This window comes from Podarcis vaucheri (assembly GCF_965113315.1).
Source record: "Podarcis vaucheri genome assembly, chromosome: Z".
Classification (NCBI taxonomy): Eukaryota; Metazoa; Chordata; class Lepidosauria; order Squamata; family Lacertidae; genus Podarcis; species Podarcis vaucheri.
This window is the reverse complement of record NC_138758.1, coordinates 51106053-51133581: the sequence shown is the minus strand read 5'-3', so window position 1 is coordinate 51133581 and position 27529 is coordinate 51106053. Positions and strand designations below refer to the sequence as shown.

The following is a 27529-nucleotide window of genomic DNA, read 5'->3' as shown; positions in this document are numbered from 1 at the left end:
GCACCATTTGGCTACCTGAAGCTGCAAAGGCTCCTATTGTGCTGGTGAGCCTAGGCATCAGGAACAGCTGTGCTTTGAAGTTATTATTTCAACTTTTCCATTGCACATTTCCTCCAAGCTCAAGGCGCTCTATGCAGTTATCCCCTTCCCCATTTAATCCTCACAACCAGATTCTGAAGTACATGAGGTTAGTGAGGTACGTGAGTTAGTGGCTGCCCAAGATCACTCAGGGAGCTTCGTGAGTGTGTGGGGATTCGAACCCTGAGTTCTTTAGCCCAGTCCCAAAACTCTACCCACATGGCCACCCTTGCTCTCTGCGACAGCAATGGTTTTGTTCTGGATCAGGCCAGTGACCCATCTAGTCCAGCATCCTGTTCTCTCAGTGGTCAACCAGATGCCTGTGAGAAAACCGCAAGCAGCAATACTCAGTCTCCTGCGACTTCCAGCAACTGGGATTCAGAAGAATTGCTGCCTTTCAACCGTGGACGCAAAGAAGAGTCATTGCGGCCAGGAGCCACTGATAGCCTTCTCCTCTTCCATGAATTTTTCTATTCCTCTTTTGAAGTCATCTAGGTTCGTGGCCATCACTGCCTCCTGTGAAAGAGTGATCCACGGTTTTAACTACAGATTTTAAGGCACGGTTTTAAGGGACACGGGTGGTGTCCCTTAAACCCCAGAGCCTAGGACTTGCTGATCAGAAGGTCGGCGGTTCGAATCCCCGCAATGACAGGGTGAGCTCCCGTTGCTCGGTCCCTGCTCCTGCCAACCTAGCAGTTTGAAAGCACATCAAAGTGCAAGTAGATAAATAGGTACCGCTCCGGCAGGAAGGTAAACGACATTTTTGTGCACTGCTCTGGTTCACCAGAAGTGGCTTAGTCATGCTGGCCACGTGACCCGGAAGCTGTACGCCGGCTCCCTCAGCCAATAAAGTGAGATGAGTGCCACAACCCCAGAGTCGGCCACGACTGGACCTAATGGTCAGGGGTCCCTTTACCTTTATACTTCTTTTTATCTGCCCTGCATCTTCCAACCTGCAAAACTCCGTGCAGTGCATTATACTTTGAAGCTTTGGCAATCAACTGATAAAAATTGCCAACAATAAGCTGATTGTCAGGGCTACAAAGCAGCTCCTACAGCTCACCACAAGACCAGTAGGTCTTTGGTGCTTTCAGAAAGGTTTGCACAGTGTTTTGATGCCCTGGCAATTAACTAGTTGCCAGGACTCTAAAATGCCATGCTTGTGCCTGGCCAGTGTTAATTTCAAACTACATGAGTGTAAATGGGAGAGATGACATCACTATGACCATCTAGTTGCTGACCGGTGGGCAGCCTGCAAGAGGTGGGGGAGGAAAGGATTTAGCTGGAGCCACTTCCCCACCAGTTATATGCTGGCCAGACTAAAGAAGGGGCATGACTGTGGACAATTTTAGCATTTTCTTACCACCCAGGGGCTCGGGGAAAAGGAGGGGTTTGGGCAGGGGCAAGAATTGCCCCCTCCTTCCACACTCTTGCCAGGACCAAGCTGCCTGCCTGCTGGGCTTCTGCTGGGTTGCCTCTGGAGCACCTGCTAAATTAATCCTCCCGGTGAACTGGCAGCCCCCTGCTGGTGGCTAATTAAGTGTGGAGTCTTCATCCACTGGGAGGCTGGGCTGTTTTGATTCCAGCTTTGTTTGTGGATCAGAGCAGGTCTCTGCTGGGTGCCTCTGTAGTGCCTGCAGGGCTACCCTGTGCAGCCCCACAAAGCAAACAGGTGCTTTGGGAAAGGAGCTCTTCTCTAACACGGTCTTCCTTCAGGGACAGTGCAGTCAGCAGTGGCCCAGCAGAGCTCATTCCCACTGGCTCACTGGTTCTGTGCCAGGACTGGGCTCGTCTGCATTCACCCTTGGTCAACTCTCTTGGAGGGGTAGGGGTGGCGGCACACGGTTCGGTTGGGTGTATCCAAAAGTGTATGTAGTCACAGCACACTCTTGAATACATGCATGCTCTTTTGCATGCATGCACACACATCAAACATGTGCACATCAGCCAAGGAAGCCCTCCCCCCTTACAAAATTAATCCTCCGGTGACTGGGGAGGAGGGAATTTGCACCCTCATCAGTGCTCTGTGCTGTGCTGGGCAGAAGGGTCTGAACTTCTCTGTCTACTCCTTGCCTCTTTAATCTTTTCTGTTCCTGTCAACCCAAGTGGGGTGGGGTGGGGTGCTTAGATGGGGTGGCTCAGGCCACTGGGCCAAGGGTTGCCTCCATGGGGCAGACTGCTTCTCTGCCTTCTCAGAATCCATGCTCCTTGTGCAGCAGCCACAATCTCTCCCCCTCTCCACTTCACTTTCTTGCCAATGCGGAGTGTGCATTCCTGCGTACTAAGGGCCACTCTCCGTTTAGGTGACACACAGAAGCAGCAGGACTTGCACATAATGCCACACTCTTCATGGCCATTCCCATTTCGCAGGTGGCTCTTCTGCCAAGAACAGGCTTTGCGAGGGGCAGCCTGGCACCGCGGTGCAGCCCCTCTTCCTCTTAATGAGTCTGTGCAGGAAGACTTGCCAGTAGATTACGTTCTTCGTTGTCAAAGGAATTAGCATTCTGAGACATGAGTGGGACAGCTGGGCAGGCTCAACCTCTAAAACAGTCTCCCCCTAAGCTGGTGCCTTCCAGATGTTTGGACTGCACCTCCAGTCCTGGAGGGCATCAGCTTGGGGGGGGGCTGGCCTAAATAAAATATTGTTGTGCACCACCACAATCTCTGGTGGGCAAGAGGTCCCAGGGGTTCCAGGCACATACATGCCCAGGGTCTAGCTTCCTTGGAATGAGGGATGGCGGAGACTGTGGTGTCTTTGTGATATATGGTTTATTTATGTATCTATACAGCCTGAGCCTACAATGGAAGGGCTCACAGCCTTAACACCCCAGAAGACCTCGCTTCTCCCAGTCAAGGGTTCTAGCCGAAATTAAGCGTGGCTTCTGGCTGCTTCTAGCCCAGTTCTCAGCTCAAACACTCTCAGGATTTTGTCTCCTCATTACCAGCCATCTGAGGGAGGGGGCGCACCCTTTGCACACTTCCCTTGTTATACTAATGATGGTGCTTAAATGGCAGCTATGTCCAATATTTCACAAAGAAACTTGCCAGCCAATGCAAAAATGGAAAGCCAGCCAGAGTGACTGGGGAAACTCAGCCAAATGGGCGGGGTATGATTAATAAAATTGTTGTTGTTAGACTTTAACCCAGGGGTCAGCAAACTTTTTCGGCAGGGGGGCGGTCCACTGTCCCTCAGACTTTGTGGGGGGCTGGACTATATATTATTTTTTTTGGGGGGGTGAACGAATTCCTACACCCCACAAATAACCCAGAGATGCATTTTAAATAAAAGCGCACATTCTGCTCATGTAAAAACATGCTGATTCCGTCTGCGGGCCGGATTGAGAAGGCGATTGGGCCGGATCCGGCCCCCGGGCCTTAGTTTGACTACCCTTGCTTTAACTCTTGCTGGATCCAAGACCCCACAAATTGGAAGGGACTCAGGCATCATGCAGACCCATTCCCCCAAACTCACAACTCTTTCCCTTTCTCTATTTCTCTGAGAATAATGCAGTCTTTGGAACAAGGGGGGTTGTGTAATCTCCCTGACGTGACCCACAACCATCCTCCACAGAGTACGACTCACAACTGTACACATACATTAAGCCAGCGAAGAGAGATATTGCTATCTGAGTCCTGGTAAAAGGCATGGTCCCTCAAGAGAAGGCGACTCCGCTGGCTTCATTTCTTAGATACTTCAGTTTTGGGGGTAGAGGAGGTCTTTGTGAACTTGCCTTTATTTACATATTCATTTGACGCAAAGCCTCAGGAAGACAACCCCTTTCTCCTTCTCCGGAAATGAGAAGGTTTTGCTCTAGGCCTTTCAGAAGTAGGCTGGTACAGGCCAGGAAATAACCTACACTCATGTGGGAGGGAGGGAGTTTTGGGAAGGTTGTTGCAGAGAGGGAGGCAAATATCCTCTGGGGGGGGGGTTCAATTTAAAAGCAGAGGGAGTAAAACTTTGGTGTGCAACCACACAACTTCAGGCCTCTTCCAAAAGCTGGGGGGAGAAGAGTTTTCCATGCAAAAATAAAATAAAACGAGCACATTCTCACCATCACAACCTTTCTGCCTGTGGCAGCACCCTTAAATCCTAAAGGCAGTAATCTTACCCCCTCCAGACTGATTTATTTTTTCCAGGTATATTCTGCAAGATGTCCTTCACACAATAATAGTGCACACATGGTGGGTTCATACTGGACGACCCACACGTATTCCCACACTTTGTTAGTTGTTCTGCAATGTTTCCCCGATGTTTTTGCATTATTGGCATTCAGAGTGTTACTCTTCCACAACGGCAAGACTGAAAAAAGCTAACCTTGGACACTTGTGATATAAAAACTCACAGACTTTCAGCAGGAAGCAGCCTGTCTGCCCCAAAACACCCCATACCATCATTAATGCTCAATTAAGAAGGAAGCCTGGAAGGGCCTTCACGTAACCCATAATCTCTCATTCTTCCTCTGCCAGAAAAGGGGGACCCCTAAACTGTAGCAAAAAGAGCTCTTGGGAAAGCTGGCCACCCTCACCACCTTGAGAAGGGCACTATCAGAAGGCTGCAGCTCTTGCAGTTGTCACAAAAGGGCTTGCCAACACAGTCGTGCCTTAAGTAATGAATGACGTGCTCTGAACAGGCTCACCCTTGTGCTGGAAGCCTCCTTGCCAGGTATATTTGAGCCACCTCCTGTGGACCCTGCCAGGGTGGTGGTGGTGGTGGGAACAGCATGGGGGAAATCACCTTCTTTGGGCCAGGGGCTACTCCTAAATGGTGGGAGGGCAGCACAGTCCACCAGCCCCGTGGCTAATGATCAGATTGAGGGGAGCTCTATTCTAGCAACATCCAGAGGACCTCAGGTTCCCCAGCTTTGTGTCAGCCTGCTGGTCTACAACTGCCGGGTTGGAATCCTCTACTCGGTTGCAGCCTGATCCATGACGGGTCTCAGCCATAGTGCAAACACCATACAGATATATGGCAAAGAATAAAAAAGCCCATTCTCAAATGTACATTCCGAAAAGGTGGACTACTACCCGTGCCTGTGCCACAGACTGCATACAGAGTGTCAGAGGTCTGGATTAATGAGCATTTAGCTAAAAATTCGCTGGCCCTGCATTCCTCAACGTCCCACGCTAGGGGAGTGAGACTCTGGGTGGGCAGAGGCCCCTCACCCCCAGCTCAGCCTAATTAAAGAATCCTACATCTCTTAGCAGGGGATTAAGCACCAACCTCACCCTGGACATTTCCATGGGCAAGGGAACCCCCACCCAACCCCACCAACCCAAGAGAGGAGGAAACAATCTCCGGGTTCTGGACGGAGAGAAACTCCTGCTGCTTTGCATGGTGGAGACTGGACTACATTCCACAGTCCTTACCTACTGGAGAGAGAGAATAGGGCTTCCCCCCACTGCACTCCACCCCGACCCCTGCCCGTCCCAGGGCATCCGAGCGTGAAGCAAGAGCATGAACCTGAAACAACAACACTACGCTCCAGGCACAGCCAAGCGCGCGCACACCCACACACACCAGAGCTAAACTTTCCCAAAGCCAGACCAGCTAGCTGAACAGCTAACCCGCACAGAGGCATCTTCCCTCTACAAGGGAGTCGTACGACCTTCCCCGCTGCTGTCCATCCCTGGCTGGAGTCTGCGCACCCTCCCTCACACAGGCAGGATAAAGAGGCGCCTCTGTCTGTTACCTGCCAGGAAGAGACAAATTCCACCCAGGAAGACGCCAACCCGCATGGCGTTCATGGCTGCTCCCTTGCTGACATGGGAGGGCAGGCGGGTCTCAGGAGGAGAAGCCAGGAGGGGGGCCGGGGCTCAGCTGGGCTGGGAGAGCAGCCTGCACACTCCTGGGTCCCAGGCAGGAGGAAAGGGATTGGAGAGGAAGCCTGCCAGCACACCACCACCTAATCCATCTCAGCTCTAAACCTCCCCAGCTGGCTCCTATCACTGCTGACAAGAATGTTTGCTTGCGACCTCCCCTGCAGGGCAAGGCGGGGCTGGGGGGGTGGCAAGAGAGAGGGGTTGTGGTGTGCAGGAGTGTCTGGCCGCAGCTCATGGGTAAAGGGTCTGCTTTTCATGCAGACCATCCCATGTTCAACCCCCAATGGCATTTCCAGGTACGGGTGAGAAGGAGCTTTGCCTGAAATTCTGGGAGAGCTTCTGCCAGCCATTGTACTATAATTATTCATTGTACTTGTATTAGTTGGGACGCGGGTGGCGTTGTGGGTTAAACCACAGAGCCTAGGGCTTGCCGATCAGAAGGTCGGCGGTTCGAATCCCCACGACGGGGTGAGCTCCTGTTGCTCGGTCCCTGCTCCTGCCAACCTAGCAGTTCGAAAGCACGTCAAAGTGCAAGTAGACAAATAGGTACCACTCCGGTGGGAAGGTAAACGGCGTTTCCGCGCGCTGCTCTGGTTCCCCAGAAGTGGCTTAGTCCTGCTGGCCACATGACCCGGAAGCTCCCTTGGCCAGTAAAGTGAGATGAGTGCCGCAACCCCAGAGTCATCCGCGACTGGACCCAACGGTCAGGGGTCCCTTTACCTTTGCCTGTATTAGTTACACCCAACAAGTGCTGCAGAAGGAAGTGAGGAGCCACCTAGGAGACGGGAAAACTCTAATACTAAACCTCCACTGCCTTGTGGGACATCTTTGGGAGATGAAAAGGCTAAGGAGTAAACCTGACAGAAATCTGGAGCGGATGCTTCCTTCCAGCAACTCCTGGTTCCAATCATCTGGTCTGCTTTCCTTTGGACCCCATCAGTGAGGCTGAGAGGGGGGTCTTGTCGTCTGGGCTGCCCAGGACCTCAGAACACACTGCCCAGGCTTGTGTCCCCATGGAGGTCACTTCAGTGTCACTACCACAGTGGTGTGAGTTCACCCCCAGAGGCCCACTCCATTGTCTCTCAAGACAGACAGATACCAACAACTTGTTTGTCACACACACACCACTTTTACCAAAAAAGTAAACACAAAGCGACTTAAAATACAATCGCCAGTGGCATCTCCAGGTAGGGCTGGCAGAGGCTCCCTGCCTGAAACCCTGGAGCTGTCAGTCAGTGTAGACAGCACTGAGCTAGATGAACCAGGGATGGACATGGTGTAAAGAAGCGCCCTCTCTTCTGACGTGTGACCCATGCTCCCTCCCTCTCTGCTGCATGCCTGGGTCTCATCTGAATCTTATTTGCTTGGGAAGGAAAGGGTTGGCATCCCCCTGGGCAACAGGGGGTGTCCCTGAATTCAGCCCACTGGCTAGGAAAACAGTGGTTTCGGAGGGGCTGGCACAAACTGCTTTGCCGCAGACTCTGCTTCACATGAAAAGCACGCCCTTCCTCTAGGCCACTCAGCTCACACTTGACTGGTGACTTCCCTGCTGGAGAGAAGACAGCAGTGACCACCTGAGCATAGCAGGGTGGGATTCCTCCTCTTCCTCCTCCTCTCACAGGCTCCACAGTTATGAATGGCTTGAGCATGTTAAGAGGGATACGACAAGTGGGGTAAGGCAGCAGCCGAAGGCCCCACAGACTGTTTTGTGTCAAAGTTCACAACACCCAGAGAAGATAACTGAAGCAGAGTCGCTCAGTGGGTAGAACACCTGCACTGCATGCAGAAGACCCCCCCCCCACTGAACACACCTGCAGGAATCTCCAGGTGGCCTGGGAGAGATTCCAGGTGGGTGGGAGGCCTGACTCAGTGCAAGGCACCTTTCTATGTTCCTAGAGAGAAACTTGTTCAAGCCAGATCCTTGATTTATTTTGTTAAAAAAGCCAGAAAAGAATAAAATAAGCTAGAGACATCCTGGACGCAGCGAATACCAATTCACAAGAGTGACCTTTAAATGCTCAAATACCAGTGAAGCCCCAGTATATCACCTGGAAGCCGTCTTGCGGGGGGCTACAGAGCAAGCGCAGGTGATGCGCCTCAGCCTCCTGCTGACATGAAACCAGAGAGGCTGCAGACTATTCTGGCAAGTCCCCTCCCCATGTTATTGTCCCACAAGCTCTTCCTCCCTGAGGAAAACGTCTGCTGCTCCCTGTAAACAGGGCCCCCTGGGATGGGGCTTTCCATGGGGACCCCCCCCCCCCCCGCTCTAACAAGAGAGAGCTAAACTGACCACAAACCCCCTCACTCACAGATCTGACTGCAACACAGGCAAAGAGCAACAGTGCCAGACAACTCGAGCAAGTGAGCCACGCCATATGCTGTAAAGGAAACCACGACATCCATCATTTTGGATTCAAGAAACTAGCAGGAGTGCAGAAATCAGAGCAGATCCACACCATACAGTCAAAGCATATGACTTACACACACACACACACACACACACACACACACACACCTGAATCCTGGCAACTGTGGTTCCACCCTCACAGAGCTGCCATTCCCAGAGTTCTACACAGGTGAAACTCGAAAAATTTGACTATCGTGGAAAAGTTCCTTTCTTTCAGTAATTCAACTTAAAAGGTGAAACTAACATATGAGATCGACTCATGACATGCAAAGCGAGATCTGCTTCTGCTTCTCAGAGGTCCAATCTTGCTCCATTTGCAATCCTTGTTTTGCTGATTTCATTGAATATTCTAATTTTCTGAGATTGTTAGTTTGGGGTTTTTATCAGCTGTACGCCATGATCATCGCAATGATAACAAATCAAGGCTTGACATATCTCGCTTGGCATGTCACGAGTCAATCTCATATATTAGTTTCACCTTTTAAGTTGAATTAGTGAAATAAAGGAACTTTTCCACGATATCCTAATTTTTCAAGTTTCACCTGTAGGTGGGGAGATATGTCATGTGCGCTGAACGTATAGTTTGGATCTGTACTCGGGGGATGTGGCTTTGGGGTACCCCTCCTTCCCTGGCTCCTTCCCTCCAGACCCCTAAACTGTCCCCTGGTTGTTCTGGCAAGGGGGCTGCAAAAGGGGCTTCCTCTACCTGCTCCCCTCCTCCCCTCTCAGCAGAAGTCCATTCGCAGCGCAGGCTGAGCTGTCAACAGACAGGCAGGTCAGGGCTCCTGCTGACTCCATCCCTTAACTCAGCCCTGCTTCAGAAAAGGGGTGAGGGCTTCAGATGGGGGAGACTCAGGGACCCAGATCAGGCTGGCAGCAGCCACTCATCCCGGGGGCTGCTTGAAAGAAAAGGAAAACCCCACCGCAAGGCAGGGCAGAGCTGCCAAAGAAAGGCATATCAGGAACCATTGTGGGAAGCTTCCAAAGGCTGCTCCGTGATCCTAATGTGAAGTAATAAGCTGTTTACCCAGCAGGACCAGACTGGGATTAATTGACAAAGCAGGAGAGATTAATAGCTATTATTTCCCTGTCAGCTTCGCTCCTCCACAAACTCTCACACTCAGCTTGCAAGGATGCAGAATGCGTTTGCAGCCAGGCCCCTGGGCTAAGCTGACCCCCCAACCCCTATACAAGGCAAAGGGCTCCATGGGCCAAAAAAAGCACTCCCTGGACTCTGATCCTCACCATCAACCTCCCCGCCCCCACAAAAAAAGAAAACACCTCACATGCAGTGACAAAACCGAAGAACACTCTCAGATCAAAACCAGGAACTGAGAAAAAGGAGCTATAAGCAGCCCACATGGCTGAACCCCTGGCCAGCCAAGAGCAATGGAGGGAGCCAACTTTTCCTATAAATAATGCAGACAAGCCATGTCGCGGTTTGGACCTTTAGTTTTTTTTTAAAAAAAATATTGATATAAATTACTTGCTCAGACATGGGTTTGTTGTGTCACTGCTGAAGCTATTGTTGGGTGTGGCCCCTCAGGTATCTTTGCATTCGTCCGGCCTTCATCAGCCGGGTGTCTTTCAGATATTTTGGACTGCAACTCCCCTTCAGCCCCAAAGAGCACAGCTGTATGGCGCTAGGGCTAAATAATGGGATTTGTAGAGTTCAAAACATCTGGATGACACCAGGTGTTGGTGGGTAGGGTTGCCATATTTCATTAAGTAAAAACCAGGACATCCCAAAAGTTTTTTTATGGAAGACCCCCAAAATGTTGAGCTTGTTTTAAGGAAGCCATCCCCAAGATTGTGTTGTGGACATCAATTCCACCTTTGAAATCCCGGTAACGTCCAGGAAAATCCAGATATATAGCAGCCCTATTGGTGTGGGCTAATCTAAGGTATGTATGTAGGGTGTGTATGATGTATGGAAGGGAGAGCTGGACCATAAAGAAGGCTGATCGCCGAAGCATGGATGCTCTTGAATTCTGGTGCTGGAGGAGACTCTTGAGAGTCCCATGGACTGCAAGAAGATCAAACCTCTCCATTCTGAAGGAAATCAGCCCTGAGTGCTCACTGGAAGGACAGATCCTGAAGCTGAGGCTCCAAGACTTTGGCCACCTCATGAGAAGAGAGACTCCCTGGAAAAGACCCTGATGCTGGGAAAGATGGAGGGCACAAGGAGAAGGGGACGACAGAGGACAAGATGGTTGGACAGTGTTCTTGAAGCTACCAGCATGAGTTTGACCAAACTGTGGGAGGCAATGAAAGACAGGAGTGCCTGGCATGCTCTGGTCCAGGGGGTCACGAAGAGTCAGACATGACTAAATGACTAAACAACAACAACAATCTAGGGTGCTTCCAGAAGTGGGCTTAATATTGGAAACGAGTCATTGGCGGCAGGGGTTTGAACTTAATTATACTTTCTGAGGAAAGGATAGCATAGAGAAACAGACTGGCATTTTGATGCTGATGAAGTTGAGCAGGTGCTGCGAAGAAAGTGGATGAGCAGCAGCAGCAGTCCCAGAATAAATACACAAACACACAAACCAATAGTGGATAACACAGACATTCAGGCATTGGGAAGCCAATTAGCGCATGCATGTGATAAAAAAAAAATTATTGTGCTGCTTCAGTCCACAAGTGTTATCATAAAACCTCTTCATGCATTGCAATGGTCTAAGGACTGCAATCTCTCTCTGAAGTTTCTGCATTCGTAGATAGCCACCTTTTAGTCAGTTACAGATAGTCAGTTACAGAGAGTCCTAGTACTGTCAAAACAGGGTCTACAATATTCACCAATACCTTGCTGGCTGGTGGGTTTCCCACATATTTTCTCAGAATTCCTTTACACATTCCTGGACTGAGCAATGATTGAGCTCCAAGCGAGCCTGGAATAGCAGGAGTTGCTACTGCCCCAGAGAAACTAACAAGCAACTCCTTTCAGACTTTCAGATTTCTCTTCCTCCCACAAGATGGCAGACTCACAACATGTTAGAAGACCCAGGACAGAAGGAACTGCAAAACTAGCTGCAGGATTCCATGAAACTGAAGAGTGAGGATGAAAGGGGGGCAGGTTGCTTAGGAGTTGCTAGTCCAGGACAGAGATTGATGAAGACTCTTTACAGCTACATCTTAGCAAAGTGAAAGAGAGGCTGTAGCTGATCACTGGCCTCCCACTTTTAAGCTAAAGCACAGCAATCTCTAGTACCGTATTTGAGGCACCACAATATTTCAACTGCAAAGCCTAGCAGAGATCCATGGACAGCTGTGAGTCCAGAATGACTCCCAGGCTGCACACCTGGTCCTTCAGGGGCACAGTTACCCTATTCAGGACCAGGGATGTTTCTTGTGAAGCAAACCCACTTCCCCAAATGCTAAGATTCAGCCTAAATTCTCACAGCGTGACCTTATTACCCTCGATAGCTTCACCCTGTCCTTTCAATCATCCCAATGACTTGAAATGTTTTATACTGTGATGCCAATAAAGGTATTTGATTTGATTTGATTCCCAGGCTGAATGCTCATTAAATGGGCCACTGTGCAGGATTTCCTTCTCAGGAATTTAAAGGTGCCAGATGAAAGGGGCACATAACAAACATCCCTCTGAAACTCAGGAAATTCCAGGCAGGTGATGTCTTAGGATCTTATGCTGCTGTGTACATGCCATCATAATAAGATGCCCATTTTTACCCTTACCCGCTTGAGGCAAAATGGGAACATGCCACCCTGCACTGACACTGGCACGACCAGACCCCACTGCCCCGCCACTGCTGAAGCTTACCTCCATGAGGTCTCATGAGATTTTGGTGAGCTCTTGCAAGATCTCATCAGAAACCAGTTTGCCTACCACCACTCCTTCTCCGCTGCCAGTGGAGGCAGCAGGGACTGCCGCTGCTCGAGGTGGTCACCAGGGGTGCCAACTTGAATAAAATATAGCAGGGGCCCAGGTAAGTCCTGCCCCACATACAGTTGTACCTTGGGTTGAATGTGCTTCAGGTTGAGCGCTTTTGGGTTGCGCTCCGCAGCAACCCGGACGTAACGGAGCGCATTACTTCCAGGTTTCACCGCTCGTGCATGCGCAGGCGCTCAAAATGATGTCACACGCATGCGCAGAAGCAGCAAAACGCAGCCCGCGCCATCACATCTTACGTTCTATTCAGGATGCAAACAGGGCTCCAGAATGGATCCCATTTGCATCCCGAGGTACCACTGTAGTTGATCACATGATGCAGTGCACACTCACTTTTTTGAATGGTAATACCCAACAACCTGGGGGGATAGCCCCCTCAAATATTTTATTGTGGAGTCTGAAGCTCCCACATCCCCAAGGATTTGGCTCCTATAGCGTTCACCTCACCTTGTGGGCTGGCCCTGCTTACCTGAGTACCCTGGCAGGCAGTGACACTGATAGCTGTTCACCAGATCCACACAGCTCCCTCCGTTTTGACATGGTTGGGATGTACATTCATCAATGTTGAAGAAGCAAGTCTCTCCTTCAAACATGTCAAAAAGAAATTATGTTAGACATCCCAACTATTTCCTCACCGATTCAATAATCTACACATAATTCAGTTAAGCTTCACTAATGACAAATATACAACGGGTGAACTATTTTTTAGATCCACCTTTTCATTGTTGTTGTTGTTATTTCAATTTATTAGTCATTTGCCACATAAGAGTTTCCAAATGACTTATAAAATTATAAGAGAATAACACAGAATCAGAAAAAATAACAAAGCATTTCAGCAGTAAGCGCTGAATGGTAAGAGCCTATAAAATGGAATCAATAAAATGGAAAAACCACAGCAGCAAGAATACATCATCAGTAGACAGCAAATCATCATAATCTGGCACTGATTAATTATCTCTTGGTTTTGTTTTTGATGTGCTTTTCTTATATTAAAGAAACATATTAGTGCCTTGTCTATTTTTGGATGCTTTGCATGGGTGTATTAATGCATCTATCCTTCCCCTTGATTTTCAGCTGTGGTGTAGCACTGTGAATTACTTAGTTTTAAAAAAACTACAAAATAGAAGTAAAGCCAAGATGATGCACACACTCAGAGCCCCAGGTCATAGAATGTACAAAGCTCTTTGATCAAGCATCTCCTCTGGAGCATTCAGAATGAAACATGCGCTCCACCCGGCAGTGTATTACTTACCATCAAAGCCTGGCTGGCACCTGCAAATGAATCCAGCAGCTTCCTGGTAGGTGAAGTGCAGGGGGAAGCCTATGTGATCTCCGTAGTAGCTCTGATTGGACCGTTCAAAGCACTGGCCCCCATTGAGGCAGGGCAGGGCGGCACATTCGTCTACATCAACCTCACAGTGTTCCCCTACGTATCCTGGGGACAAAAAAGCAAAGGGGGCAGGAGGCCAGGTGAGCTGACATGTGCCTCATTTGTCACAAAGCAATGGGCTAGATCTAGGAACCCCCCAACCCAGGGGTTGGCACCTCACCTGGGCCGGTTTACTCCAGCGGAGATCCCTCCGTGGGCTGGATCGCACCCGTGCCCCTGATTTCCGGCGCCTGTGCAGACGCAATTTCCGGCACCACGGAAGCGAGTCCCTGTGCCATGCCAGTTTAGCGCAGCACGTGGGGACTCACCGAGTGGGGGGCTCATTTCGGGGGCAGCTCGTGAGCCGGTTAAACGACCCCGGTGGGCTGCTTGGTTGGGACTTAGGTTGCCCATCCCTGCTCTAACCCAAACACTCCATGCTCAGGGTCATTCTGTCCACCTAAAGAGATGCCAACAATACGTCTTCCTTCTCTAGCAAGTTATTCTCAGGGGTGCTTTGCTCAATCGTGGCGGCAGGGGCATACCTAGGGGTTGGGCAGGTGGGCCCCAGCCAAGGGTCCAGGCCCCAGGGGGTGCAGAAACAATGCCTCTTCACTCTGGCTTGGGCTAGGAGCCTGCCTGCCTACCTGCCTGCCCGTGTACTCCCTGGCCACTCCTCTGCTGTTCTGTGCAGCCAGGTGAGTGCATAGGCTCCTCTGGGCTCCTTACTCAGCAGAGGAATCTAGTCACTGGCTTAGGCTACCACAGCGGCCCTGAGGGGCCCTCTCCCCAGTTGGCTGGCAGTGATCTTAGAAGTGTAAGCAGAACACCCTGTGGGGCTAGAGGAAAGAAAGATGGAGACAGCAAGCGAGAGAAGGAAAAGGGAAGGAAGAAGGAGACAGAAGGGAAAACAGTGAATGGAGGAGGGAGGTGGGCAGGTGGACCAACATAGACTGGGGGGCAGGGGGAGAGGTAGAACAGAACAGACCCAACCCTGATGGCCGCAGATGATTACTGACATAAAGCAAAAGGTGACAAAAAGCAAAAAATTTAAACAGCCTTATTAGAAAAACTAACCAAAACTGAAGGTACTTTTTTTCACCTTTGGTGGGCATGCCCAAAGATTAAGGCCTTCTGAGAGATGATATATAATGAAATGAAAAAGGTACTTAAATGTACCTTCCCTAAGAAACCAGAGGCTTTTCTCCTGGGCATGGTCGGCCAATTGGTGTCAAAGAAAGATAGAACTTTTTTTATGTATGCGACAACAGCTGCAAGAATACTCATCGCAAAGTATTGGAAGACACAAGATCTACCCACCATGGAAGAATGGCAGACGAAGGTGATAGACTATATGGGACTGGCCGAAATGACTGGCAGAATCCGGGACCAGGGGAAAGAGACAGCGGAAGAAGATAGGAAGAAATTTAAAATCTATCTTAAGAAATATTGCAGAATTAATGATTGCTAAAATGTTGTGGTTATAGTGAATAGGGGATTATAGAAGTAAAATATTATGTAAAATAAAAGAATGAGGAAAAAGTAGATAAAATTAAGGGGGAAGAATTTGCTGAAACAATATGTGAATTGGGATGCAGAAAGGGGAGGTATGGGGAAGTCGGTGAAGTAAGCTTTAAGAAAAAAAGTTTTTGAAATTATGCATGTTTGTTTTTGTGTATTTGTGTATTGTGTATTGTGTGTGTGTTTGTTAAAATTTGTGAAAACCAATAAATATCTTATAAAAAATATATATTAGAAAAACTAACCAATAAACTGAAACTGAGACGGGGACAAATAGAAGACACCTTCACCCTGGCATGCTTCCTCTTTATCACATACACAGCCCAACAAGACAACGACAAGTATCCACCGACGGCATACAAATCAATCTGGCTAACCTGACCCAAACACACACACACACACAAAACCAAATCTCACTACAGCCAACCAAAGACAACCAACCACTCCCTAGGCCAGGGGTCTGCAACCCGCGGCTCCGGAGCCGCATGTGGCTCTTTTACACCTTTGCCGTGGCTCCGGGGCGGATACTAGCAAGGGGAGGAGGCGCATTGTGCGCCCCGACACTCCCCACTGTGGTGGGCGCTGTACTGGCTGTGACGTCGCATGGGGGCGGTGAGTGTGTTAGTCACACACCGTCCCGATGTCACCTTCCCGGTTTTGCGGTTCCCAGGTTGTTTTTCTTCGGAAACGGGTCCAAGTGGCTCTTTTTGTCTTAAAGGTTGCAGACCCCTGATCTAGGCCAACCCTCAACCTCTCTCACCACCAAGGAAATACAACAAGCGAAAATCCACACAAGTGACACTGACACAAAATCCCACACATACACTAAGTAGAAGAATAGAAGCATTGTGACACCACCCCAGGGCATCCTGATCAAATTTGCAGATGACACCAAACTGGGAGGGGTGGCTAGCACCCCAGAGGACAGGATCACACTTCAAAACGACCTTGACAGATTAGAGAACTGGGCCAAAACAAACAAGATGAATTTTAACAGGGAGAAATGTAAAGTATTGCACTTGGGCAAAAAAAAATGAGAGGCACAAATACAAGATGGGTGACACCTGGCTTGAGAGCAGTACATGTGAAAAGGATCTAGGAGTCTTTGTTGACCACAAACTTGACATGAGCCAACAGTGTGACGCGGCAGCTAAAAAAGCCAATGCAATTCTGGGCTGCATCAATAGGAGTATAGCATCTAGATCAAGGGAAGTAATAGTGCCACTGTATTCTGCTCTGGTCAGACCTCACCTGGAGTACTGTGTCCAGTTCTGGGCACCACAATTCAAGAAGGACACTGACAAACTGGAACGTGTCCAGAGGAGGGCAACCAAAATGGTCAAAGGCCTGGAAACGATGCCTTATGAGGAACGGCTAAGGGAGCTGGGCATGTTTAGCCTGGAGAAGAGGAGGTTAAGAGGTGATATGATAGCCATGTTCAAATATATAAAAGGATGTCACATAGAGGAGGGAGAAAGGTTGTTTTCTGCTGCTCCAGAGAAGTGGACACGGAGCAATGGATCCAAACTACAAGAAAGAAGATTCCACCTAAACATTAGGAAGAACTTCCTGACAGTAAGAGCTGTTCGACAGTGGAATTTGCTGCCAAGGAGTGTGGTGGAGTCTCCTACTTTGGAGGTCTTTAAGCAGAGGCTTGACAACCATATGTCAGGAGTGCTCTGATGGTGTTTCCTGCTTGGCAGGGGATTGGACTTGATGGCCCTTGTGGTCTCTTCCAACTCTATGATTCTATGATTCACCCCACTCACAATTCCCCCCTCTCCCTCTTTCTCCCTCATTTCCTCCTAACCTAATACTGCACACAACATTAATGAAACTGATCTGTAGAAAACACAACTTGAAAAAAGAGACAATGCACATATTTTTGTAAACCAAGAAATATTTAATAAAAATATATTATTTATTTATTTATTTATTTATTTATTTATCTATCTATTTATTTATTTATTTATTTATTTATTTATTTATTTATTTATTTATTTATTTATTTATTATTGAAGAAACCAGAGGCCTTCCTCTTGGGCATAGTCGGCCAATTGGTGCCAAAGAAGGACAGAACTTTTTTTATGTACGCCACAACAGCAGCAAGAATGTTGATTGCAAAGTATTGGAAGACACAAGATCTACCCACACTGGAAGAATGGCAGATGAAGGTGATGGATTACATGGAAGTGGCAGAAATGACTGGCAGAATCCGAGATCAGGGAGAAGAGGTGGTGGAAGAAGATTGGAAGAAATTTAAAGACTACTTGCAGAAATACTGTAAAATTAATGAACGTTAAAGGGATGTTGGATTGAAAAGAAGCGATATTGGTAAAAAAATTAACAAGAATATGTAAATACGGATTGAAATGGTTGAAAATATATAGTTATAATAGGTTAAGATATTGAGTAAAGATAAATGATAGAGGGTAAGGATTTGCTGAATTAACCATGTGAACTGGAATGCAAAAAAGGGGTGTGTGAGGAGGTCAGGAAACAAGTAAATGAAATATAAGGCATGAAAATATTGATTTGATTTTATTTTATTTTTTACCTTTTATGTATTTTGTCTTTGTATTTTTGTATCTCTTTTTCTTTTATTATTGTAACTCTTCTCTATTTCTTACTTTTAATTTTGTAACTTTTTATTGTTTCTAAAATTTCAATAAATATCATATATATATTATTAACAAAAAGCAAAAAATTGAGTTTCTGGTTGATGGTCTCTTCTGGCTTTGGAGGCACCAGTACAGCTCCTTGTCAAGGGTGCAAGGGGGCCTAGGTGTGCCTCTGGGGGGGGTGGTCACAGACTGAATTTGGAGGTGTCCACAGTCAGCTTATAGTGAGTGGAGACTTCCCAAACTACAGAACCTTTCATTCCAGTCCCCTGGTTATGTGCTTATCACCAACACCCGTTCTTCCATTATGACTTCCCTCAAAGAATTCTGGAATTGTAATTTCATGTGTATGTGAAGGATTCATTCATTCATTCTCTCTCTCATATCCAGAGCTTCCCAGCTCAGAACTACATTCTCTGTAGATTCCTGAGAAAGATTTGAGCAGGTCGGTGGGGTGTAGTCAATACTAGTCCTATTCAGAGTAGATCCATTGCAAAGAGTAGGCCCATTTGTCTTAATGGGTCTACTTTGATAAAAGTTAGGTAAAGGTAAAGGGACCCCTGACCATTAGGTCCAGTCGTGACCGACTCTGGGGTTGCGGCGCTCATCTCACTTTATTGGCCGAGGGAGCCGGCGTACAGCATGTGGCCAGCATGATGAAGCCGCTTCTGGCGAACCGGAGCAGCGCACAGAAATGCCGATTACCTTCCCGCCAGAGTGGTACCTATTTATCTACTTGCACTTGGACGTGCTTTCGAACTGCTAGGTGGGCAGGAGCAGGGACTGAGCAATGGGAGCTCACCCTGTCGCGGGGATTCAAACCGCCGACCTTCTGATCCTAGGCTCTGTGGTTTAAGGGATACCACCCTTGTCCCTTAAAACCGTGCCTTAAAATCCGTAGTTAAAACCGTGGAACACGGAGCTGGTGTGGTGTAGTGGTTAAGAGCGGTAGTCTCCTAATCTGGGGAACCGGGTTCGCTTCCCCGCTCCTCCGCATGCAGCTGCTGGGTGACCTTGGGCCAGTCACACTTCTGTGAAGTCTCTCAGCCCCACTCACCTCACAGAGTGTTTGTTGGGGGGAGGAAGGGAAAGGAGAATGTTAGCCACTTTGAGACTCCTGAAGGGGAGTGAAAGGCGGGATATCAAATCCAAACTCTTCTACACTTGCACAGGAGGCAGTGATGGCCACAAACCTAGATGACTTCAAAAGAGGAATAGTAAAATTCACGGAAGAGGAGAAGGCTATCACCTGCATCCCTTTTTTAGTTAGTTGGAGATAAAACAAAGCGTTGTGCTCATACATCACTGAACACAGATTCATGGAGTCACACAGCATGAACTGGCACGACACCCGTCCCTGCCTGGATTATAGAAGGACTCCTGCTGCGTAGAAGATATGCTGGCAATCAGAACAAGGAATGGACAGACCTGCCAACTTTGGTTTCTCCTGGCTTCTCGTTTTAGCCATCTTCACCACATTGTTCCATCAGTTTTCAACTTAAAAAAAAACCCACAACTATTTAAAACATTGTTTTAAATGTCCCCTAATTCCCTATTACAATGTGTATATTAATTTCACTAGTATTATATCCACACTTTCCCCCAATACATACTGTTTTGGAGGCAGGCGTTGAAGAACTGCTTCATGAATTTTGGAGAAGTGCAGATTTCAAAGCTGTATTTCATTTCAAATATTGTATTGAGACCTGAGCATTAAATAGGTCTGCAGTAATGCAAACAAAACCAAATCTCGCTCTCCCGCTCCCAAATCACTATTCAGGACCCAGAGCCAGACTTCTGGGAAGGCAGCATGGAAGGTCAGTCACCCTTGTTGAGATAATTGAGGTGATTAACAACAGCTACTGTCTATTGTATTATCTCTGATGAACAGAGATAACAGGGATTAACTTCCAAATGCTCTGGAAGGGTAACTACCCACCATGGAACCAATAAACCTACAAGGAACACAGACAGGATGAGTGACCAAAGAATGGAAAAACCATAAAGGTAAAGGTAAATTGGCTTTATTGCCTCGCTTTATTGGCCGAGGGAGCTGGCATACAGCTTCTGGGTCATGTGGCCAGCTTCTGGCGAACCAGAGTAGCGCACAGAAATGCCGTTGACCTTCCCACCAGAGTGGTACGTATTTATCTACTTGCACTTTGACGTGCTTTCGAACTGCTAGGTGGGCAAGAGCAGGGACCGAGCAATGGGAGCTCACCCCATCGCGGGGATTCAAACCGCCGACCTTCTGATCAGCAAGTCCTAGGCTCTGTGGTTTAACCCACAGCGCTACCCGCATCCCTTGGAAGAACCATAACTTTGCCCAAATACCACATAATAGCCCTAGAAGTCAGTCCTTACGGCAATGACCAGCAAAACCTATTTTCTTCAATTATTTTTGAAACTCCTATAAATTACTACTAAAACTATCTCACTGTCAGTTAAAATGTTCATTTGAAATATGACCCGGCGGTTGGCTTACGAGGAGACATCATTAAGGGGCTAAAAACGAATAAAGTAAGAAGCGTGCTCTTAAGATACATACTGAATGAAGTTTTTCAAACAGCTATGAGAGTCTCCAACTCTGAGAAATTTTTATCTCATTGTGCTCTATTCCCAATTTTCCATCTCACTGGCGAATGTGCTGTTTATAATGTGAAACTACATGGTTGCCTGCTGTGGGAATTTGAGGCATGGAATCTCAGATAAACAAGAAGTGTGTGGATTTCTGAGAGAGTACCCAGGGTGGTGAAAGTGCTGAAAAATACCCCACTGACTATCACTGTTGTACAGAAATTATTTGATGAACAATTGGAAGAAATTAGAGCAGAGAGGTGTAAAATGATTAACAAAAATGCCCTGGACAAAGCTGAGGCCAGATAAGTTACAGAGTACTTGGGGGCAGGGGGAAATACTGATGGAGAATTGCCAGAAGAGGAAAATGGAATGGTAAAGTTAGAGGCAATAGATGATGAAATTGAGAGGACCTCCATACAGATGCCAGAAGGAGTGAGACAGCTAAATGCTGGAGGAGGGGAAGGTATCCAGGGATGGAGAGACTAAGAAATATCCTGAGCTGGCAGTTGAGAAAGAAAGGATTCTACATTCAATTTGGATTGAATTTAGAAGAAGAAGTTATTAAGCCTCTTGCAACACTTTTGGGAAAGGAATGGCAAATGAGGAAATGGAAACCATGTTTGTATATATATAAATGGATGAGAAACCATGGCCAACAGGAAATGCATTTGGAAGATATGGATCTGGGTGTCAATTAATGACTTTACAATAAGTAAATCATTATGGATCATTGTCTTAATACATAACAACAGTAAATAAACCCTTGAGGGAATAAAGAACAAGGACTGAATGTTTCTTAATACTGCAGGTAAAGCTGTGATGTTGGATTGGGGGAAGACTATTGTTGACTTTTATCCATAATAATAATAATTAGAGAACCTCTTTTGGACTCCTTGCCTCAAAAGAAAAATTAACAAACCTGAAATGCCCAGTCAGAAGACTGGAAAACATCGCCTGGCAGAGGGAGGATCAGCTGGATTGAGCACTCAGCTGTTTTGAAAAACTCTTGAATATATAATTGGCAGAGGGATAATAGGAAGTCCTTTTTACTTATTTCTTTTTTAAAAAAATCACATTTCTCCCCCCCTCCTCATTATTTCCTTTAATAGCCTTATCTTTTTGTTTTGTTTCCTTTTCCTTTTTCTGTTTTGGTTTTGGTTTCGCTCAGCTTTGATTTTGTAATGTTTTGTGTTGTCCTCTACTCAGGGTTAAGGAGGGGTTAACATGCAGATGAAGGTGATGGACAGTTGACCCTGCGCATAGGGAGGTGAAGATCTCCCAGGGTGGAAGGATGGGAGAAGCAAGGGAATCTCCCAGGTGAGAGCAGGGAGGCTTCAGCTCTCTCTGTGTGGGACAAGTTAAGATTTACCTGTGAAAGAGGACTTTGTATTTCTTTTTTCTTCTTTCTCTGTTTTTGTTTTTGTTTAAATAAGTTTTTTTTGTATTCTAATGTAATGTAGTATGAAAGGTCTTAATAAGATCTTTTACAATAATAAATAAATAAATAAATAAATTATTATTATTATTATTATTATTATTATTATTATTATTATTATTATTATTTATTTATACCCTGCCCATCTGGCGGGTTTCCCCAGACACTCTGGACGGCTTCCAACAGAACACTAAAATACAATAACCTATTAAACATTAAAAGCTTCCCTAAACAGGGCTGCCTTCAGATGTCTTCTAAAAGTTTGGTAGTTGATTTTCTCTTTGACATCTGGTGGAAGGGCGTTCCACAGGGCGGGTGCCACCACTGAGAAGGCCCTCTGCCTGGTTCCCTGTAACTTGGCTTCTCGCAGGGAGGGAACCACCAGAAGGCCCTCCGCGCTGGACCTCAGTGTCTGGGCAGAACGGAGAAAAGGAGAAAAGGACCCAGAGCCCTGCAAGTATTTTGTGTGATGGTTTCTGACTTCTGGGACAAGATTAGGATAATGAATAAATGCAACAGAGCCTGGGAAAGCTTTTGCATAGTTAGTAGAGCCTGGAGGTTCACTGCCAGATTTTCACAGGATTGGGGATGAGTTTACTGCTGGGTTGAAAGTCACAGGGACATGTTGACTTCACTTTGTGACGGGAAAAAGCTTTTGGACTATAGGAGAACAACACAAAGACTTCACCCACCTGGCCAGCAAACACAGCTGTAGCATCCAACCCCTTCCAGGCAGGTACCACCATTCTGGCAAGGCTGGGAGGCACATTCCAAGATATCCAGCTCACAATGATGCCCTTCAAAGCCCGTGTTGAGGCAGTCACACTGGTAGCTGAGGAAGAACAACAGCACAGAGCCATGATTCATGGTTAGGAAGCCTTTGCCACCACCCATGGGGAAAGACCCTTTTCGGGAATTGTTGGAAGATTCTGGACAGATGAAAGGAAGTACAGTGGTACCTCTGGATGCGAACGGGATCCATTCCAGAGCCCTGTTCGCACCCAGAAGCAAACGCAACCGCGTCCGCTCGTCTGTGCATGCACAGGTTGCGATTGACAGCTTCTGCGCATGCGCATGCCGTCATTTCGACTGTCCGTGCATGCGCAAGCAGTAACACTCTCCGTTACTTCCGGGTCACCACAGCGCGCAACCCAAAAATACTTATCCTGAAGCTACTTCAACTCAAGGTATGACTGTATGTATTCATGCAGCTGAATTATGGAACTCCCGGACTTCCGGTCTAGCGCGAGACCGACTCAGGCGGGGATTTCTTCACAGCGGGGAATCCTGAGCTTCTCGGAGGAAAATAGGGGTTTCGCAGGGCGCAGCGGACCCCTGAAAAGTATCTGGAGGGCGTGCAGATACACTGGTTCCCGCGGGGCCGAAATTGCGGACCTCCCGGCCGTCAGGTAACTCCGAATTCGGAGCGAGGAGTACGGCGGGGGGAGAAGCGGGCTGAGGGAAGCCATAACTCTCTCCGAGAAAAGCGAAGCCCCGAGCCTGAAGGATTAGCGCTGGACTCTCAAAAAATAGAAATTCGAACGCAAATAAGGGGATTTAAATTGGACGCGTATTAAAGACAATTCGAACAAAAAGGAAGTCAAAAGGGAGCGCAACTTTTTATCTGGAATCATGACGGACGCAGAGATCTAAGCAAAGCGGAGAAAAACGTAAGTGTCGCTAGCGGTCAAATTTCTCTTCCCTGGAAAGTTTGAAACTATGTAACTGTGAAAAAAGAAAGTAGAGGGGAGCAAAAAGACACTTTAAGATTGGATAGGCGTCTGATTCCCCTGTTCTCAGTACAAAGAGGGGGCAAGAAGGATCGACAGTATCATTTTAAAGTTCTCCGCTCGAAGGACTATACTGTAACAGTGACTTCATTGTTTCAAAGTCTCCATTTTTACTTCGGCGGTCGTGTGCCAGAAGGGGGAAGCAGGAGAAAGAAGCCATCTCCCGGCGCGCTACCTGTACGCTACCTTTACCTAAATTAAAACTAAGGATCTCTAAATACTTAAATACGTGAAAAACGGCCGGTTTTTAGAGAAGTTCCAACTCCGAAGGGGGGAAAAAACTTTTCTTCTCCTCGGCCATTTTTTCCTCTCCCCTTTTTCGTTTTTATTTTTTTTTTTCTCTCCTCTGTTCCTCCCCCATCCCTGACTTTGCCTTTCCCGAATCTTCCGCAGTCGGACGACAGCCTCCGGTGGCTGGGAGAGAAATTACAACTTGTTCTTTTGGAAAATTACAAATTGTTTTTTTTTTTTTTTTTCGTGGAACATTAAAGAGACGCTACATAATCGATCTTAACCCACGGATTACCCCACTAGTCCGAGCATTTAAGGGATTTAGCCCAATTGGGGGCAAGAAGACCAAGAAATTTAAGTGTGCAGACACGCAGAGATGGACTACGTTATGGTTTAGACTAAAGGAACCAAGTTTACTTATTTTTCCACCTCTTTAACTTTGACTTTTTATTTTTTCCCTGCTGTTCCTGGGTGCACAGTCATCGGTCTTAATCATCAATATTCATATTTGGTGGATTAGCCTAATTGGTGGCAGGAAGAAGGGATCTTGATTACTTTGTTTACTGAGACTGCTCAGAAATCATAACTGTACCAGGTCTAAATATACCTTGACTGTTGTACTTAAGGGGCAGCCGCGACTACATCAGGGGAAGAGTATCTGATATCTTTTTTTTCTTTTTTCCTTTTTTTGTCTGTTCTCCTTTATTCTAGCTTGTCATTTGAAGGTGGGATAAATTTTAGGGTGGTGTGGAATAAGGGATCTAATTTAGACTAAATCGTATGAAATGTCGCACACACAGAAAAAACCTGGCGAGGGGGGGACTCCGGGGGAAAGAAAGAGTTCTAAACAGGACTCAGATTTCAGAGCTGAAATATTAAAAATGTTTGGTGAAATCAGGCAGAGCGAAAAGAACCTAGAAACAAAAATGGAACAAATGGATGAAAAGATTGGGAAATTGGATAAGAAGATGGATGAGACGGTAAATGAACTGAAAGGACAAATTAAGGAAGTATCTAAGAGAACACAGGCGTTAGAAGAAGGAATGAAGAGGACCAAAACGGAAATGAGGGAACTGAAACGGGAAGAAGACAAATTCAGGGTGGGACTCATGGAAACCAACAAATCGCAAGAAGAAATGTGGGACGCCATCTCCATGAATGAACTTCGACAACGGGAAGTTAACCTAAGGCTGAGAGGGATACCAGAAACTCCCAATGAGAATATTAGACAAAAATTAATTACGGAAATGGCCCAATGGTTAGAACTCCAAGAAGTGGAGGTGGCAAACACAATTCAGAATGCCTTCAGAATGAAGGTAAAAACGACGAAAGCGAAGAAATACCCTGGAGACTGTCTAATAACCTTTAAAGATAGAGACATGAGAAACTTGGTCCTGGAAAAAAATAGGGAAAAGAGATTGTCCATAGATGGATGCTACACAATCATATTCAAAGACATACCAATCAGATTGTTAAAGAGGAGAGACCCCTATAAACCACTGGTACAAATGCTTAAAAAGAACAGTATAGAATTTAAATGGGAATTCCCAGAAGGGATCTCCTTCATGTACAAGAACAAGAGACACCGACTGACCAGTCCAGGGGAGATAGGTAAGTTTCAGAGAAAATATAAAGAACTTATTGCAGAGGAAGAAGAAGAAGTTAAAGGAGCAGCAGGAGGGGTAGAGGAAAGGACGAAAGACGGAGGGCAAAGGGAGGAAGAGGAGGAGGCCGAGGAGAGCGAAGAGGAAGAGGAAGAAAGATTGTAACAGCCTAGGAAAACTCTTTGAATAATTTGACTAATTGGAAATATTATGGCTTTAAATATTTGGAATTGGAATATTAACGGACTGAACGATAAGAAGAAACGAAATAAGGTGGACCAACTGTTAAAAAAGAAGAACTTAGACATAATTTGCATGCAGGAGACACACGTCGCAAAGAGACACAGAAGAATTCTGATTAATAAGAGACTCGGAAACGAATTCATATCCTCAGATAAAGTGAAAAAGAGGGGAGTGATATTATATGTAAAAAGTAAGATTGAGGCCCAACAAATTTTTAAGGATGAGGATGGAAGAATCATGGCAATTCAAATTACTTGGCAAGGCGAGAAAATAATTGTAGTCGGGATCTACGCGCCTAATAGAAATAAGACTGATTTCTTTAAGAATCTGGAAGAAAAGCTGTTGGAGTTCGCGGACCAGAAGATGATTTTGATGGGCGATATGAACGGTGTGGTGTCATCAGAAATGGACAGACTGAGAAATAATGGCTCGAAAGAAGGGAAATTACCAAAAACCTTCTTTGAAATGGTTAAAAACTGTAACTTAATTGACATCTGGAGGCTAAGACACCCACTTGAAAAACAGTTTACCTTCTATTCGGAACCAAATCAGTCAATGTCAAGAATTGACCAAATTTGGATTTCAAACGAACTAACGCCAAGAATCCTTCAAGTGGAAATACAACCGAGAGTTATCTCAGACCATAGTCCCATTAAAGTGGAAATCAAAGGCTTTGAAGAAAGAACATTCAGATGGAGACTGAACGACTACCTTCTGGACGATCAAAGGGTGGTCCAGGAGGCACAGAAGAAATTGAAAGAATATTTTGAAGACAACTGTAACAAAGGAACGAAAATATGTACAGTCTGGGACGCAAAAAAGGCAGTAATGAGAGGTTTCTTTATTCAACAGAATTCAATCAAAAAGAGAAATAGAGAGAAAGAAAAGAAAGAAATCTTAAAACAAATTATGGAAAATGAACAAAAGCTGATTAAGAAACCAAACAATGTAAGAATTAAACAAAGTATCAAGGCTCTCCAAACTCAATTCGCAATGATGATAAACAGGGAGGTGGAATGGAACATCAAAAAATTGAAACAAAGGAACTTCGAATTTGCAAACAAATCAGGAAAATGGCTTGCGTGGCAGACTAAGAAAAGGAAAGAGCAAAATACAATTAATAAAATTGTAGTGGAAGGAGAGGAGATAACTAACCCTAAAGATATTAGGAAAGGATTCTTGGACTTTTATAGACAATTGTATAAAAGAAAAGAGAAGAATAATAGGAGGAAAATAGAGAGATACCTAAAAGAGAAGGAGGTGCAAAAGATTCCGACAGAAGCACAAGAAAGGCTGAACACCCCAATTGATACAATAGAATTGATGGCGGCGATTAAAAAACTGAAAAAAGGAAAAGCCCCAGGACCGGATGGCTTTACAGCAAGATATTACAAAGAATTGGGCACAACCCTATTGCAACCATTGAGAGAGGTAATGAACAGTATATTAAAGGAGAGAGAAATCCCAGAGACGTGGAAGGAAGCATTTATAACTCTAATCCCGAAAGAAGAAGCGGACTTAACCCAAGTAAAGAATTACCGACCAATTTCACTACTAAATACGGACTACAAAGTGTTTACAGGAATATTGGCAGAAAGATTAAAAAAGGTTCTACAAGAAATTATTCACGAAGACCAGGCGGGCTTCCTTCCAGGCAGGCAGATGCGAGATAATGTGAGAAATGTCATAAACATTCTCGAATATCTGGCTGCCAGGAATGAGAAGCAAGCAATGCTGATGTTCGTGGACGCCGAAAAAGCATTCGACAACGTGTCATGGGATTTTATGCTAAAAAACATTGAACAGAGGGAAATGGGGAACGACTTTCTCAATGGGATAATGGCGATATATACGGAGCAAAAAGCGAAGTTAATAGTAAATAACGTGATTACGGAAGAGATAAAGATCTCCAAA

The 27529-nt window shown here is 46.4% G+C and overlaps 1 protein-coding gene and 1 long non-coding RNA gene across 2 annotated transcripts in view; one reads left to right on the top strand and one right to left on the bottom strand.

Moving 5' to 3' along the window:
* Positions 1-27529, bottom strand: part of CRB2 (crumbs cell polarity complex component 2) — a 76215-nt gene that overhangs the window by 14145 nt on the left and 34541 nt on the right. The window contains exons 4-6 of the mRNA XM_082208780.1: positions 22440-22579; positions 13474-13656; positions 12691-12804 (exon numbers count right to left, since the gene is read on the bottom strand). Coding sequence (XP_082064906.1) covers positions 12691-12804; positions 13474-13656; positions 22440-22579 — 437 coding nt within the window. The remainder of the gene's footprint in view (positions 1-12690; positions 12805-13473; positions 13657-22439; positions 22580-27529) is intronic.
* Positions 8477-8853, top strand: LOC309524436. Its single transcript, XR_014215923.1, has 2 exons — positions 8477-8670; positions 8778-8853. It is a non-coding gene; the product is annotated as an uncharacterized lncRNA (long non-coding RNA).